The following is a 16541-nucleotide window of genomic DNA, read 5'->3' as shown; positions in this document are numbered from 1 at the left end:
AGCGACTTTCAAGTAAAATGTCTCCTGTGTATAGGAATATACTTAATGGATGTACGATGTGAAGTATGTTAGTGACAAGAAACAATCAATGCCTTCTCTGCATGATAACAATGGAGATACTATCAAAAACAGTGCTGCCAAAGCAGAGTTACTAAACACAGCCTTCCAAAATGCCTTAACAAAAGAAGACAAAGTAAATATACCAGAATTCGAGTTTGTTTTATTTTTTAGGGCGCAAAACTGCTATGGTCATTAGCACCCGGTCCGTGACTTAGGAAACAGTAAAAACCGAAAATGGAAACCAGCAGCAATGGGAATGAAACTCAAAAAATTGGAGAAACTAAAAGCAGAAGGAAGGCTTAAAAATCCACTACAGAAAGGGGTTGGTTGTCCCCAAAAAAAGCTTCAAATGACTGACGTCATTTCACTGGCACTAATAAACTCGAGAACATGATCGGCCGAGCGCGTGTCATCTGCTAAAATTGACGATATATCAGGCGACAGCTGTGGACGGGCGCGTAACAGAGTAAAATAGGGGCACTCAATTAAAAGGTGTCTTACCATCCACAGCTGAGAGCAGTGGGGACAGAGTTGGGGACGATCGCCGCTTAAAAGATGTCGATGGCTAAAAAGACAGTGCCCTATCTGGAGTCTAGTTAAAATTACCTCCTCCCGACGATGCGTTCGGGAGGAAGAGGTCCAAGCACAAGGAAGAGCCTTCACGTCCCGCAATTTATTATGGGGAAGTGTCGACCAATGTGCGTGCCATAAAAGAACAACATGATGACATAAAACGCTCCACAGATCGGCGAAGGGAATCGATTGAATAGTTGGCCGAAGAAGAGAAACTGCAGCCTTGGCCGCTATATTGGTCGCCTCATTTCCACAGATACCAACGTGTCCCGGGAGCCAGAGGAACGCCACCGAGACTCCCCCCAGGTGGAGCAAGTGCAGACAGTCCTGAATCCGGTGGACCAGAGGGTGGACAGGGTAAAGAGCTTGGAGACTGAGGAGAGAGCTGAGAGAATCTGAACAGATAACATACTGTATCCGCTGATGGCGGCGGATGTAGTGGACAGTCTGGAGAACAGCGTAAAGCTCCGCAGTATAAACCGAACACTGGTCGGGAAGCCGAAATTGATTTGGGGTGTCGCCAACAATATAGGCACTCCCTACACCTAACGATGTTTTCGAGCCATCAGTGTAAATAAATGTGGCTTCCTTCATTTGTGCACATAGAGCAGCAAATGCCCGACAATAAACAAGTGAAGGGGTACCATCGTTGGGAAATTGACAAAGGTCACGGAGCAGGCAGATCCGGGGACGGAGCCAAGGCGGTACTGTACCCCAAGTTGTCAAGAAGGTTTTAGGAAAGCGGAAGGAAAGAGAATGGAGCAGTTGACGGAAGCGGACTCCCGGTGGGAGTAGGGAGCAGGGGCGGCCTGCATACCCTACATCAAAGGAGGCGTCGAAAAAAATGTCATGGGCTGGATTAGCAGGCATGGAAGACAGATGGCTAGCATAATGACTCAGAAGGACTGCTCGCTGATTGGACAGCGGAGGTTCAGCAGTCTCAGCATAAAGGCTTTCCACAGGGCTGGTGTAAAAAGCTCCAGACACTAAACGTAATCCACGGTGGTGGATAGAGTCGAGACGACGAAGAATAGATGGCCGAGCAGAGGAGTAAACTATGCTTCCATAGTCCAATTTCGAGCGCACTAAGGCACGATAGAGGCGGAGAAGGACCACTCGGTCCGCTCCCCAGGAGGTACCATTCAGGACACGGAGGGTGTTGAGGGATCGCAGACAGCGAGCCGAAAGATAGGAAACGTGGCAGGACCAGCACAGTTTTCTGTCAAACATAAGACCCAAGAATTTAGCGACGTCCGAAAACGGAAGGTTGACAGGTCCTAGATGTAAGGAGGGTGGAAGAAACTCCTTACGTCGCAAAAATTAACACAAACAGTCTTACTGGGAGAAAAACGGAAGCCGGTGTCGATGCTCCAAGAGTGGAGGCGATCGAGACAGCCTTGAAGACATCGTTCAAGAAAACTGGTCCGTTGAGAGCTGTAGTAGTTCGCAAAATCGTCCACAAAGAGGGAGCCCGAGACATCAGGAAGGAGACAATCCATAATTGGATTCATGGCAATGGCAAACAGTACAAAACTCAGCACGGAGCCCTGGGGGTACCCCGTTTTCTTGGGAGAAAGTACGGGAGAGAGTAGTGTTCACCCGCACTCTAAATGTGCGCTCTGCCATAAATTCGCGAAGAAAAAGGGGCAGCCGACCTCGAAAGCCCCAAGAGAACAGTGTGCAGAGGATGCCTGTCCTCCAACAGGTATCGTATGCTCTCTCCAGATCAAAAAATATTGCTATTGTTTGGCGTTTCCGGAGAAAATTGTTCATGATGTAAGTGGAGAGAGCAACAAGATGGTAAACTGCAGAACGATGCTTTCGGAATCCGCATTGGGCAGGTGTTAAAAGACTGTGGGACTCCAGCCACCAAGCTAAACGGCAATTCACCATATGCTCCAAAACCTTACATACACTACTCGTGAGAGAAATCGGCTGATAGCTAGAGGGCAGATGTTTGTCCTTTGCAGGTTTTGGAACAGGAACGACAATAGCTTCCCGCCATCGTCTGGGAAAAGTACTGTCGGTCCAAATTCGATTATAAAGGCGAAGGAGGTAACGCAGACTATGGGTTGATAAATGCAGCAACATTTGGACGTGGATACCATCCGGTCCTGGGGCGGAGGAGCGAGAAGAAGAGAGTGCATGTTGGAGTTCCCGCATGGAGAAAACAGTATTATAGCTTTCGCGATTTTGAGAGAAGAAAGCAAGAGGTTGCTCTTCCGCTGCACGTTTCTTCGGGAGAAATGCTGGCGGGTAATTTGAAGAGCTCGAAATCCCAGCACAGTGTTGACCCAATGAGTTAGAAATTGCGACGGGGTCCACTAATGTATCATGCGCGACAGTGAGCCCAGAGACTGGGGAGAAACTAGGCGCGCCTGATAACTGTCGAATCCGACTCCAAACTTCCGAGGAGGGAGTGAAGGTGTTAAATGAGCTAATAAAGAATTTCCAGCTTGCCTTCTTGCTATCACGGATGACGCGACAGCATCGCGCATGGAACTGCTTATAGCGGATACAGTTGGCCAAAGTAGGATGGTGGCGGAAAACACGAAGAGCACGTCGCCGCTCACGTATTGCGTCACGGCATGCCTCGTTCTACCAAGAGACTGGGGGGCGCCGGGGCAATTCGGAGGTGCGTGGTATTGAACGTTCCGCAGCTGTAAGAATAACATCTGTAATATGTGTGACCTCATCGTCGACGATAGGAAAGTGACGGTCATCAAATGTCGCTAGAGACGAAAAAAGTGTCCAGTCGGCTTGGGCAAACTTCCAGCGTCACGGGCGCATATATGGCAGTTGAGGCTGCAGTCGAAGGACACATGGAAAGTGGTCATTCGAGTGTGTATCATCAAGGGCGAACCATTCGAAGCGCCGAGCTAGCGAAACAGTACCGACCGAAAGGTCCAAATGAGAGAAATTTGTCGTGGAGGCAGACAAAAATGTAGGGACCCCAGTGTTGAGGCAAACTAGATCTGCTTGGTGGAAGACATCTAGCAATAGTGAGCCATGTGGACAAGGATGTGGAGATCCCCAAAGCGGGTGGTGGGCATTGAAGTCCCCAACCAGCAAATAGGGGGGTGGAAGCTGATCAAGAAGATGAAGGAGATAAGCTCGTGCCATTGGTGTGAACGATGGAATGTATACAGTATGAAGAGAAAAGGTATATCCAGAAAGGGAAAGACGGACAGCGACAGCTTGGAAGGAAGTTGGTTGGTTGTGTTGGGGAAGGAGACCAGACAGCGAGGTCATCAGTCTCATCGGATTAGGGAAGGACAGGGAAGGAAGTCGGCCGTACCCTTTGAAAGGAACCATCCCGGCATTTGCCTGGAGCGATTTAGGGAAATCACGGAAAACCTAAATCAGGATGGCCGGACGCGGGATTGAACCGTCGTCCTCCCGAATGCGAGTCCAGTGTCTAACCACTGCGCCACCTCGCTCGGTTGGAAGGAAGTGTTTAAGGGGATTGTGTAATAATGGAGAGTATCATGGAGAAGAATCATGAGTCCTCCATGGGCTGGAGTGCCTTCAACAGAGGGGAGATCAAACCGGACGGACTGAAAATGGGGGAGAGCAAAGCGGTCATGGGGACGCAGTTTTGTTTCCTGAAGACAGAAGATGACCAGCGAGTAGGATCGTAAGAGGATCGACAATTCATCCCGATTGGCTCAAATGCCGCGGATATTCCAGTGGATAATGGACATAGGGTGACCAGAAAATAGAGGAATGTGACCAAGGTTGCCGTCAACTCAACGACTGCTCAAAGCTTGCGTCCGACAACATGGAATGGCATTCAGCCAAAGGCAGAAGATCCTGATCCATAGGTTGTTCATGAGCAGCTCCTGCCTCCAGCGATCGGCCGGTTGATCGGCCGCCAGCAGTGCGCCTCGGCGACACAGAAGACGGCCGAGGGGGATTTCCGCCAGGTGGTGCTGTAGATGAGACATGCCTTGGCAGAGAAGGAGATGAACTGGGTTTCTTATTAGCCTTCTTGGAAACATGATGTTTAGATGAAGGAGGAACCGATGGTTGTGAAGTTGGGGTACGTAAAAAATCTTCACGAGTATGCTCTTTTTTCGAAGTCTTGGTGTCTGACTTTTGGGCTCGAGATTTAGCAGAACCCGATGAAGGGTGAGCCATAGAGTGGGCAGGCGAAAGTGGTGAGGTTGAATGGGCGATCTTTGCGCTGGCCGATCTGACGACCGTGGCACTAAAGGTGAGGTCGCAAGTCTGCGTGGCCGCCTCCTTTGTTGGCTGAGGAGAAGCAAGGACAGTGCTGTATTTTCCTGTCTGAGGCACAGTGGGCTGTCGACTGGCGAATAATTTTCGAGCAGCAAAGGTCGACACCTTTTCCTTCACTCTGATTTCCTGAATGAGCTTTTCGTCTTTAAAAATGGGGCAGTCTCGAGAGGAAGCAGCGTGGTCACCCATACAGTTGATGCAACGAGGGGATGGAGGTGGACAAGCACCCTCATGGGCATCCTTGCCACACGTAACACATTTGGCCGGATTGGAACAGGACTGGCTGGTGTGATTGAACCGCTGACACCGATGGCAACGCGTAGGGTTTGGGACGTAAGGGCGAACGGAAATTATCTCATAGCCTGCTTTGATTTTCGATGGGAGTTGAACTTTGTCAAATGTCAAGAAGACAGTGCGGGTTGGAATGATGTTCGTGTCAACCCTTTTCATAACTCTATGAACAGCCGTTACGCCCTGGTCAGACAGGTAGTGCTGAATTTCCTCGTCAGACAATCCGTCGAGGGAGCATGTATAAACGACTCCACATGAGGAATTTAAAGTGTGGTGTGCTTCAACCCGGACAGGGAAGGTGTGGAGCAGTGAAGTACGCAGCAATTTTTGTGCCTGGAGGGCACTGACTGTTTCTAACAACAAGGTGCCATTCCGTAATCTGGAACAAGACTTTACAGGACCTGCAATTGCGTCAACACCTTTCTGAATAATGAAAGGGTTGACCATGGAGAAGTCATGACCTTCGTCAGACCGAGAAACAACAAGGAACTGTGGCAACGATGGAAGAACTGTCTGTGGCTGGGACTCAGTGAACTTACGCTTGTGAGCAGACATAGTGGAAGAAGAGGAAACCATTGCAGAAGTATCCCCCATGATTACCGGCGTCTCCGATGGCGCGCTCCTCCCTTGTGGGGGCCCTCTCTGAGGGCACTCCCGCCTTAGGTGATTGTTCACACCTCAGGTCACACCTCCCGATAAACGGACGGAGAGACCAATCGGCACTTTTGGAAGGTATCAGCTCGGGTAATCACCCCTCCCTGGGCCTGGCCGTTACCAGGGAGTACGTACGTGTCCTACCTGTCTACCCGGCACGGGGAATTACGCGTTACCCCGTCACCGGCTACGCACAAAAATGCGTGGGTCGGCCTTCAGACACGCACAGGGAAGAAGAAAGAGAAAGGGAAAGGGAAAAACAAAGAAAGGGAAAGGAAAGAGGAGAGGTCTCAAACGCTGCAGCGAAGAAAAGGGTAAAGAGAAGAGGTAAGGAAAAGAGAAGGACGAAGGAAGGATAAAGACATACAAGCAGAGAAGGCGAAGAATGCGTTACATTTACGAGCGTCCGTCTCCGGACGTAGGCACAAACCATACTCCCAGAGGGGGAGAAGGGGAAGGAAAGAGCCAGAGGTGAGGGGAGGGGGGGCGAAGATGGGGAATAGGGAAGGATGCGGAAAAGGAAGGTATGCAGCCTGGAAAGGAAGGAGGGCCACATTAGCTCGGGGTCCTGTGCTCGCTACGCACGTATCCACAAAAGAGTTGTGGACCCCCTGGGGGGAGAATTCGAGTTGAGAACAGCTGCTAACATGAGTAACGTAGAAGTAAATATCCTCGGAGTAGTGAAGTAACTCAAATCACTTAATAAAAACAAGTCTACTGGTCCAGACTGTATACCAATTAGGTTCCTTTTGGAGTATGCTGATGCATTAGCTCCATACTTAACAATAATATATAACCGTTCGCTCGATGAAAGATCCGTACCCTAAGACTGGAAAGTTACACAGGTCACACCAATATTCACGAAAGGTAGTAGGAGTAATCCACTAAATTACAGGCCCATATTGTTAACATTGATATGCAGCAGGATTTTAGAACATATATTGTGTTCGAACATTATGAATTACCTCGAAGGAAATGGTCTATTGACACACAGTCAACATGGGTTTAGAAAACATCGTTCCTGTGGAACACAAATAGCTCTTTATTCACATGAAGTGATGAGTTCCATTGACAAGGGATTTCAGATCGATTCCGTATTCCTGGATTTCCGGAAGGCTTTTGACACTGTACCACACAAGCGGCTCGTAGTAAAATTGCGTGCTTATGGAATATCATCTCAGTTATGTGACTGGATTTGCGATTTACTGTCACAGAGGTCAGAGTTCATAGTAATTGACGGAAAGTCATCGAGTAAAACAGAAGTGATTTCAGGCGTTCCCCAAGATAGTGTTATAGGCCCTTTGCTGTTCCTTATCTATATAAACGATTTGGGAGACAATCTGAGCAGCAGTCTTCGGTTGTTTGCAGATGACGCTGTCGTTTATTGACCAATAAAGTCATCAGAAGATAAAAACAAACTGCAAAACAATTTAGAAAAGATATCTGTATAGTGCAAAAATTGGCCATTGACCCTAAATAACAAAAAGTGTGAGGTCATCCACATGAGTGCTAAAAGGAATCTGTTACACTTCGGTTACACGATAAATCAGTCAAATCTAAAGGCCATAAATTCAGCTAAATACCTAGGAATTACAATTATGAACAACTTAAATTGGAAGAAATGCATAGAAAATGTTGTGGGGAAGCCTAACCAAAGACTCTGTTTTATTGGCAGGACACTTACAAAATGTAACTGATTTACTAAAGAGACTGCCTACACTACACTTGTCCGTCCTCTTTTAGAATACTGCTGCTTGGTGTGGGATCCTTACCAGATAGGACTGACGAAGTACATCGAAAAAGTTCAAAGAAAGGCAGCAAGTTTTGTATTATCACAAAATGTGGGAGAGAGTGTCACAGAAATAATACAGGATTTGGGCTGGAAATCATTAAAAGAAGGGCATTTTTTGTTGCGACTGAATCTTCTCACAAAATTCCAATCACCAATTTTCTACTCCAAATGCGAAAATATTTTGTTGACACCGACCTACATAGGGTGGAACGATCACCACGATAAAATAAGGGAAATCAGAGCTTGCCCGGAAAGATATAGGTGTTCATTCTTTCCGCGCGCTATACGAGATTGGAATTATAGAGAATTGTGAAGGTGGTTCGATGAACCCTCTGCCAGGCACTTAAATGTGATTTGCAGAGTATCCATGTAGATGTAGATTATACATGTAGATTACAGGCAGATTGTAGAAACATGGTGGATGACATATGGAAGTTTGGGTCTGGCCATGAGTCATGCTCGGGTAGCTAAATGCTAAGGCAACTACTCGTGATAAGCAGAAAATCCGGATTCGAGTCCCAGTTTCATTTTCTTTGTCGCCATTCTATTATACAGGTGACAGTTGTCCATATTTGCAACTGTGAATACATTTTATGTATTTCATAATGGCTGTAGTAGTTGCAGTGCCTGTTCCTTCGTACATACAAGCATGTCTGAAGGACCACTGTATCGAATTCGGAATAACAGTCACTGCAATATGATATTTATCCAGACACTGGGTAAGCGCCTTTCAAATAAAATGTCTCCCCTGTACGGGAATATACATAACGTATATAAGAGTACAGGTTGCACACATGTGATTGACAATATACGGAAGTTTGGGTCTGGCCATGAGTCATGCTTCAATAGGCAAATGGTAAGGTGACTGCTTACAATAAGCAGAAAATCTAGGCTCAAGTCCTGGCCCAGCACAAATTTTCATTGCCACAATTTTATTATATAGCTTATGGTTGTCCATATTCACAATTGTGAATACATTTCATGTATTTCATAATGGCTGTAGTCACCAAAGTGCCTGTTCCATTAGATATGAATGCAATTCTGAAGAAATATTATCATAATTCAGAAAAAAGACACTGCAGTATTCTAGTCATTCACTACGGTCAAATTACTGACATTTGAAAATCTTTACATCATTTTATAATTGATCTAAGTTAAGAACAACATAATATAAAAAATATATATTATCATGAGACTAAAGGCAGAATGAATATTAACATTCTTAGGAACAGACTGAAAAATGCATGAAAACCTCACAAAGTGAACTGTCTGAAGTTCTTCAATGAAGAATTCTAATCTGGGCACAACTTTCCTTCAGCATGACAATGCCGGATCACACATGAGATCTGCAACAATCTGACATCTTGGGTCCACTGTCACTGATCATCCTCCATACAGTCCCAACTTGGCCCCTTCTGGTTTTCATCTGCTTTCAAAACTTAAAGAACATCTTTGAGGACTTCACTTTGATAGTGATGAAGCCTTAAATGCAGAAGTGAAGCTGTGGCTCCATCAACGAAGTCAAAGATTCTATGGCGACAGTATCAACAAACCAGTCTTTCATTGGAAAAAATGTGTTTGTCTTCAGGGTGACTATGTTGAGAAATAAATATGTCAGCATGAAGAATAAAGATGCAGAATGTTAATAAAGTTTGTTTTATTTAAAAAGCTTTAAGAGTTATCACATAAAAAATTGGAAGCCATTACTTTTCAGAACACCCTCATAAATTCTTGCTGGCATTGTGTGATGTTAGCCGTTGAGTACAAAAGTGGAAGTGTTCAGAATGATGAAGCATATGATCTGTTGCTCAGAAAATAAAGTAAATGACCACAAAGGAAGAATTCTTTCCTTTTTCCATTTTTTAAAACTGTAATTAATGAAAAATTATGAATAAGAGTATATATAGATATTTATCTGTGTGTACAAATACTTGCACAAGTAAAATACTTTAGCGCATGTATTAATGCACGAAATGTGTCCATAACTACATCACAAATACTGTACGGCAAAGGATGGAGAGACATGGGACACAGGGAAGGGGTGGGACGAAACTTCTAGCAGCTCATGGAATAGCCGTGAGCCATCTGTGGGCTAGTTAGGGATGCAGTTAGAGGGGGCAGGTGGCATACGGTTGGGCACAAGATTTCACAGACTAGAGTGTGAGATAACTGAACACAGCTAGCTGATGTCGAGACATTAATTTGGCGGGGGTACAGGGCACGAGATGGTGTACGGGCACACGGACACACACACACACACACACACACACAAAATCGGGTGGGGGTTGGTGGAGCAGCTAGTTACCTCAGATTTAGGTCAGAATGTTACAGGAGCGAAAGATGTGCTCTAAGGATTTGGCGGTGCCCACTCACTCTAGTTGATGGTTGGTTGTCGTGCCAACTTTGTACTGGTTGCAGCAGAGTTGGTATATAACATAGCTCCTTTCACATGTCAACCTGGCCTCTGATAGGGGTAGCATAAACCCATGATGGGACTGGAATAGGTGATGTTGGGTGGGTGGATTGGGCACATCTTGCATCTTGGTCTTCTCTAGGGGTATGATCCCTATCGCAGGGAACTGGGGGTGGAAGTGGTGTACGGATGGACTAGGATGTTGTGGAGGTCTCAAGAGAGGCAGAACACCACTCTGGGAGTGGTTGGTAGTATCTTGGGTAGGATGTCCCTCATTTCAGAACCTGATAATAGGCAACCAAAGCTCAGACAAAGGACGTGGTTCATTCGTTCCAGTCCGGGGTGGTATTGGATAACAAGGGGGTGCTTCTCTGTGGTTGGTTCTTGGGACGGCTGTGAGGATCAGGTGTGTTTGAGTATACAGCACGGGATATCTGTTTGTGGGTTAGGTCTGGAGGGTATTGCCTGTTTGTGAAAGCTTTCAGCATACTGGACGAGGGAGTTCTCATCATTGCAGATGTGTCTACTGCAGGTGGCCAGGCTGAATGGGAGGGATTTTTTGGTGTGGAAGGTGGCAGCAGCCAAAGTGCAGGTATTGCTGGATTTGATGTGGACCGAGGTGTGGATGGAGCCATCTGAGGGGACGAGATCGGCATCTAGGAAGGTGGCACCAGGGGTGGAGGAGGGCCACGTAAAGTGGATGGGACAGTACGTGTTGAGATTGTTGAGGAGTCAGGACAAGATGTCCTGGCCTTGGGTCCAGATTATAAACATGTCATCAATAAACCTGAATCAGACCAGATGTTTAGGATTGAGATGTGATCAACAAGGGCCTACATTCTTTCGGTGGGGCAACAGTAAACAGCTGCAATGTGGATTTTGGGGAGCATGTAGAAGGTAGGTGTACATGCTGTTGGGGTGAGTAGGGAGATGGAGTCAGGGCAGAGGTTCTGGGGAGGGCCTAAGGACTTCAGCAGAGACTGGAGTTTATGTTGGACTTCTGGAATGGGGTCACTTTTGCAGAGTTTGTAGGTGGAGGTGTCGGACAACTGATGGAAGCCCTCTCCCAGGTAGTCACTCCGGTTCATCACAGCATTAGTGGCATCTTTGCTGCCGAGAGAATGATCAGGTCAGGATCTATTTTTAGGTTGGTTAGGGCAGTCCTTTCTTCTGCAGAAAGGTGGTTTTTATTAGGAAGGGATCTGGGGAAGGATGGTGACGTCATGCTGGAAGTTAGGAGTTCCTGGAAGATGACCAGGGTACAATTAGGTGGGAGTGCAGGAGGTTCACAGCTGGTTGGTAGAATGAACTGAGACACGCAGGATTCGGATTGGCTTTGGTTGGAGGGGTTGGTGGCAAAAAAGTGTTTCCACTGTAGGGCATGGGAGAAGGAGAATAGATCTTTCAAAAGACCAACATGGTTAAACCTGCAAATAGGGCTAAGTGTGAGGCCTTTGTATAGGACTGGAACTTTTGTGCGACTGAGGATTTTGATGGAGAGGTTAACAACTGTGTTCTGGGATTGATTCAGCTCTGGGTTTCATGGAGTGTTGGTAGGAGGTTTTGGAGATGTGGTAGGTTGAAAAGTTCAGCTAGGCAGCGTCAAATGATTATGAGGAGGTTGACAATGAGGAACAGTGTGGATAGGATGGAGGTTGGATAGTGGTTCTCCAGGGCAGGAGTAGGATGTCAGTAGGCTGGATAACTTGTGAAGTTTGTGTTTGGAATGTTTTTCTAGGTGTTGGCGTGTCAGGATTTCAATTTGGGTGATGAGGTGTAGGTAGTGGGGATTGCATAGCAACAGTATTTTGCAGAGAGAGTGGAGGTGATTCAGGGATGCCTGTGCCATGGAGATGTGTTTTTGTAGAACCAGGTTAGCGAAGGAAAGGTAGGCAGAATCTGAAAAAACAAAGTTCACTGTGGAAGGAGGGGTGGGATCTAGAAATAGGAAATATTTTATGGGTAAGTCATTTGGGGAGGGGGGAGGTATTCCAAGACTTAGGCAGCATTTGAGGAGCAGGATATAGGACAGGATTTTGGCTAGGGATAGGGAAATTTTTCTGAATTGGTGCAGATAAATTAAGTGTCCATTGGGGGGGGGGGGGGGGGGAGGGGGGTGATTGAGCTGGAGAAAGAATCTGGCATTGGAAGTGGCATGTGAAGGTATCAGGTGGTTGTAGGGGGAGCTGAGGAACATTGAAGGTTGTAAGGAATGAAAGCAATTGTGTTGATGGCAGGGGGTAGTATTGTGACTGGGGTATAAGTGACTGCACCTCACTGATAGGCAAAGGCCCTGCGTCATTGAGGTACGCAAACGGAAGGTACAGAGTTTTGCTGGCTTTCAGAATGCATTTTCCTTTTCAAGCTTGTAGGGAAAACATACGCGCACACACACACACACACACACACACACACACACACACACACACACACACACACACACACATGTGCTTTTTTTCATTTATTTTACGAGACTAGTTCCTTCAGACTAAATTGAGGAACAAATCTCCAAGGTCATGGAACGTGTCAGTACAGACAATTACAACATAAAAGAAATAACAGACACAATGAAATGTTCATGAACCCAAAAGAAGAAAAAAAAGGACAAGCCATAAGTTTATGTAAACACAATTAACAATATGACAAAGGAATCTGCTTAATTTTTCATGAAACACATCAACAGAGTAGGACTGACCCATGAAGAAACTCTTCAGTTTTGATTTGAAAGTACGTGGATTACTGCTAAAATTTTTGTATTCTTGTGGTAGCTTATTGAAAATGGATGCAGCTGTATATTGCATGTCTTTCTGCAGAAGAGTCAAGGAATTGCAATCCAAATGCACATTGGATTTCTGCCTAGTATTAAATGAGTGAACGCTGCTAATTCTTGGGAATAAGCTGATACTGTTAACAAGAAACAACAGTTAAGAATATACATATTGAGAGACCAATGACAGGGTACCCTGACTAATGAACAGGGGTCAACAAGATGTTCACGAACTTACACCACTTATTGCCCAAACCAACTGTTTTTGAGCCAAAAATATCCTTTGAGAATGGGAAGAGTTACCCCAAAATATAATACCACACATCATAAGCGAATGAAAATAAGTGAAGCAGGCTACTTTTCGTGTTCCTATCTATCACTTGTATTGTATTGTATTGTATTGTATGTTAACCGGTGACCTAGAACCGACGTAGAGGCTCTGTCCCCGCCGCAGCCACAGTGGTCCAGAACCCCACGACGACTACCGCAGTCCACTTCACCCCTCCGCCGCCCCACATTGAACCCAGGGTTATTGTGCACAGCCCTGGTGGACCCCCCCCCCCCCCCCCCCCCCAGGGAACATATCACACCAGACGAGTGTAACCCCTATGTTTGCGGGGTCTTGAACTGCATTATTTTAAACGATGCCAGTGTTGCACACAACATTTTTTACTACCAAGCTAGTGTCATCAGCAAAGAGAAATGTTTTAGAATCATCTGTAATACTAGAGGCCATATCATTTATTTAAATAAGGAACAGGAGTGGCCCCAACACTAATCCCTGGGGCACTCCCCATTTAACTATGTGCCACCCAGACCCCACATCATAGCCATTCTCAACACTGTGGAGAATGGCCTTTTGTTGTCTATTATTAAAGTAAGAGGTGAACCAATTGTGAGCTACTCCCTCTATTCCATAATGGTCCAACTTCTGGAGCTACATTTTGTGATCAACGCAATCAAATGCCTTAGCTAGATCAAAAAAGATGCCTAGTGTTTGAAACCTTTTGTTTAATCCATCCAGTACCTCACAGGGAAAACAGAATATAGCATTTTCAGTTGGTAAACCATTTATAAAACCAAATTGTACATTTGACAGCAAATTATCTGAAATAAAATGATCAATTATCCTTACATATATAGCCTTTTCAATAACATTAACAAACACTGATTGCATAACAATAGGTCTAAAATTGTCTACATTACCCCTTATCCCTTTTTATAAAGTGGCTTTACTTTTGAGTACTTTAATCACTGGATTTACTTCTGAGTACTTTAATCACTCAGGATACTGACCATTATTAAAGGAAAAATTACAAATGTAGCTAAGTACAGGGCTAACATGTGCAGCAAAGTATTTTAATATTCTGCTAGGTACTCCATCATATCCATGAGAGTCCTTAGTCTTCAGTGATTTTATTATTGACTCAATCTCCACCTTCTAAGTATTACAGGCATTTTCCACCTTCTCAGTATTACAGGTATTTTCCAAGAGAATTATACAATTCCCTATAGAAACTAAGTTTTTATTTAATTCATCAGCAATGCTCGGAAAGTGTTAAATACTGTACATACATCTGACTTGTCAGTAACAGAAACATTTTTACTATGAACTAATTTTATATCATCAATCTTGTCCAGCTGACCAGACACTCCATGCATTATGGTTTCAATTTTATCCTGAGAATTAGCTACTCTATTTGTGTACCACACACTCTTTGCCTTCCTAATAACATTTTAAGCACCTTACAATACTGTTTGTAATGGGCTACTGCAGCTCGATTGTGATTACTTCTAACATTTTGATATAATTCCCACTTTGTTATACATGACATTCTTATCCCATGAGTCAGCCACCCTGGCTGCCATTTACTGCTAGTACTCTGTTTAAAACATTCTAATGGAAAGCAACTTTCAAAGAACATGAAAATGTGTTAAGGAAAGCATTATATTTGTTATCAGTGTTGTTGACACTATAAACATCCTCCCACTCTTGTTACTTAATGAGGTTTAAAAAACTCTCTATTGCCATTGGTTTAGCTTTTCTACATAGGTTGTAATTATATATAACATTTGTTTGAGTATAGAAACCTTTTAGTATTAAAATTTGTGCATCATTGTCTGAAATGCCATTCACCCTTTTATTAACAGACTACTCATCTAGTAATGAAGAATGAATAAAAATATTGTATCTGGTTGTGCTACTGTTCCCCTGCATCCTGGTTGGAAAAAACACAGTCTGCATCAGATTACATGAATTTAGGAGGTCTTCCAACATCCTTTTCTCGCACATTCACATCGAAATTAATTTGAAGTCGCCATAAATAACTAATTTTTGATACTTCCTACCAAGTGAACCAAGAATCCTCTTATATCTTGGGTAGAAATACTCTGAAGTCAGAGGTAGGGGACCTGTAAATAGCAACAATTAGAAGATTAGTCTCACTAAATTCAACTGCCCCTGCACAACATTCAAATACCTGTTCAATGCAGTGCCATGGTATGTCAACAGACTCAAATGAAATACTGTTTTCATGTACATGGTTGCTCCCCACTCCACAAAGAATTCCTTGAAAACCAGCCAGCTAACCTGTATACTGGTAAAGGAAGCCTCTGAAATGTCAATTATTTAACTGGTGATCCGGTATACCAATAATATCAGTCAACATCTGTAAGCAGTTTACTAGCTTTATCTCTAATACCTCTTATATTTTGATGAAATATGCTAAATCCTTCACTACTTCCATACCTGATCCTGTTTGAAGGTGAGTCCTTTATTAGGGGGACTTCCTTTAAGCAGAGGTACTTATCAGCTGACTTCAGTCTAAAAAAGGTGCAACTCTAACACCAACTACTACAGAAATTTTTCCATGGGTGATCCCACCTCAACCTACTACACTGTCACCTGTAAGATTTGCCAGCCTCCCCTTCCCATACCTATTGAGGTGCAGACCATGCCTAGTGGAACCTGATCTACTGATGGACTCAACTAGCATCAATGCAATGTGAGCTATGACCTCTGCCATTGGTACCTTCTCCAGCCCCATGTTAACATGCCTAACAGCAGAATTAAGATGAGGCCAATCACAATGCTGAAACAGTTGCACAAAGTGCACATTAGTGCCACCAGTTTGAGTAGCAATCTGTACCTGGTCACCACCTACATCATACTCCTCGTTCCTATCAAGACTATTCCCAGCTTCACCCACTATCACAACCTGATCCTCTTTCGTAAAATTCCTACATAACTGCCCAATGTTAACAGTCACCTGATCCAACCCTACACTAAGCTTCACAATGCTGGTGACTCCCCAACACTTCCTGGCTGGCCCACACCTCTGCCATGCGAACTACTTAGCAGCAGAGCCTTCTTCTTTCTGTTAGAATCTGAACTGACTTGGGCTCCCTAAATGCTAACGACTGCTGCATGTTTCCTAAACCTACAACTACAAGAGGCTCCTCTCCACTACACTCTGAAAGTCAGTCAAATCTATTGGTTATACACAAAGTACAACTGTTTGAATATCCCTTCCTCCTAGCTGCCTTCTTACCAACTGCCAGTTCCCATTCCCTTGCCCTCTTCATCCTATCTAGTTCCTCCTTTGCCTTTTGTAACTGCACCTGAAGTGCACAGATCTTATGTTCCTGCTCCTGTATCAATTTATTTCTGCTACAAATTCTGCATATCCAGGAGAGCATCTAGCATCTTGCTAGAATGCGCACTGGCTTTCACACTGAATTCCCCCAAT

At 44.8% G+C, this 16541-nt stretch overlaps 1 protein-coding gene across 5 annotated transcripts in view; it reads right to left on the bottom strand.

Moving 5' to 3' along the window:
* Positions 1-16541, bottom strand: part of LOC126252407 (G-protein-signaling modulator 2) — a 140965-nt gene that overhangs the window by 31833 nt on the left and 92591 nt on the right. The window contains exon 12 of one of the 5 annotated variants that reach the window (XM_049953322.1): positions 14027-15204. The exons of the other annotated variants lie outside the window; for them this stretch is intronic. Within the exon in view, the coding sequence (XP_049809279.1) occupies positions 15086-15204 (119 nt within the window). The 3' untranslated portion in view covers positions 14027-15085. Of the gene's footprint in view, positions 1-14026; positions 15205-16541 lie in introns of those variants that run through there. 5 annotated transcript variants of the gene reach the window in all.

Source organism: Schistocerca nitens, chromosome 1 (genome assembly GCF_023898315.1).
Source record: "Schistocerca nitens isolate TAMUIC-IGC-003100 chromosome 1, iqSchNite1.1, whole genome shotgun sequence".
Taxonomy (NCBI): Eukaryota; Metazoa; Arthropoda; class Insecta; order Orthoptera; family Acrididae; genus Schistocerca; species Schistocerca nitens.
This window is presented reverse-complemented; position numbering and strand designations above follow the sequence as displayed.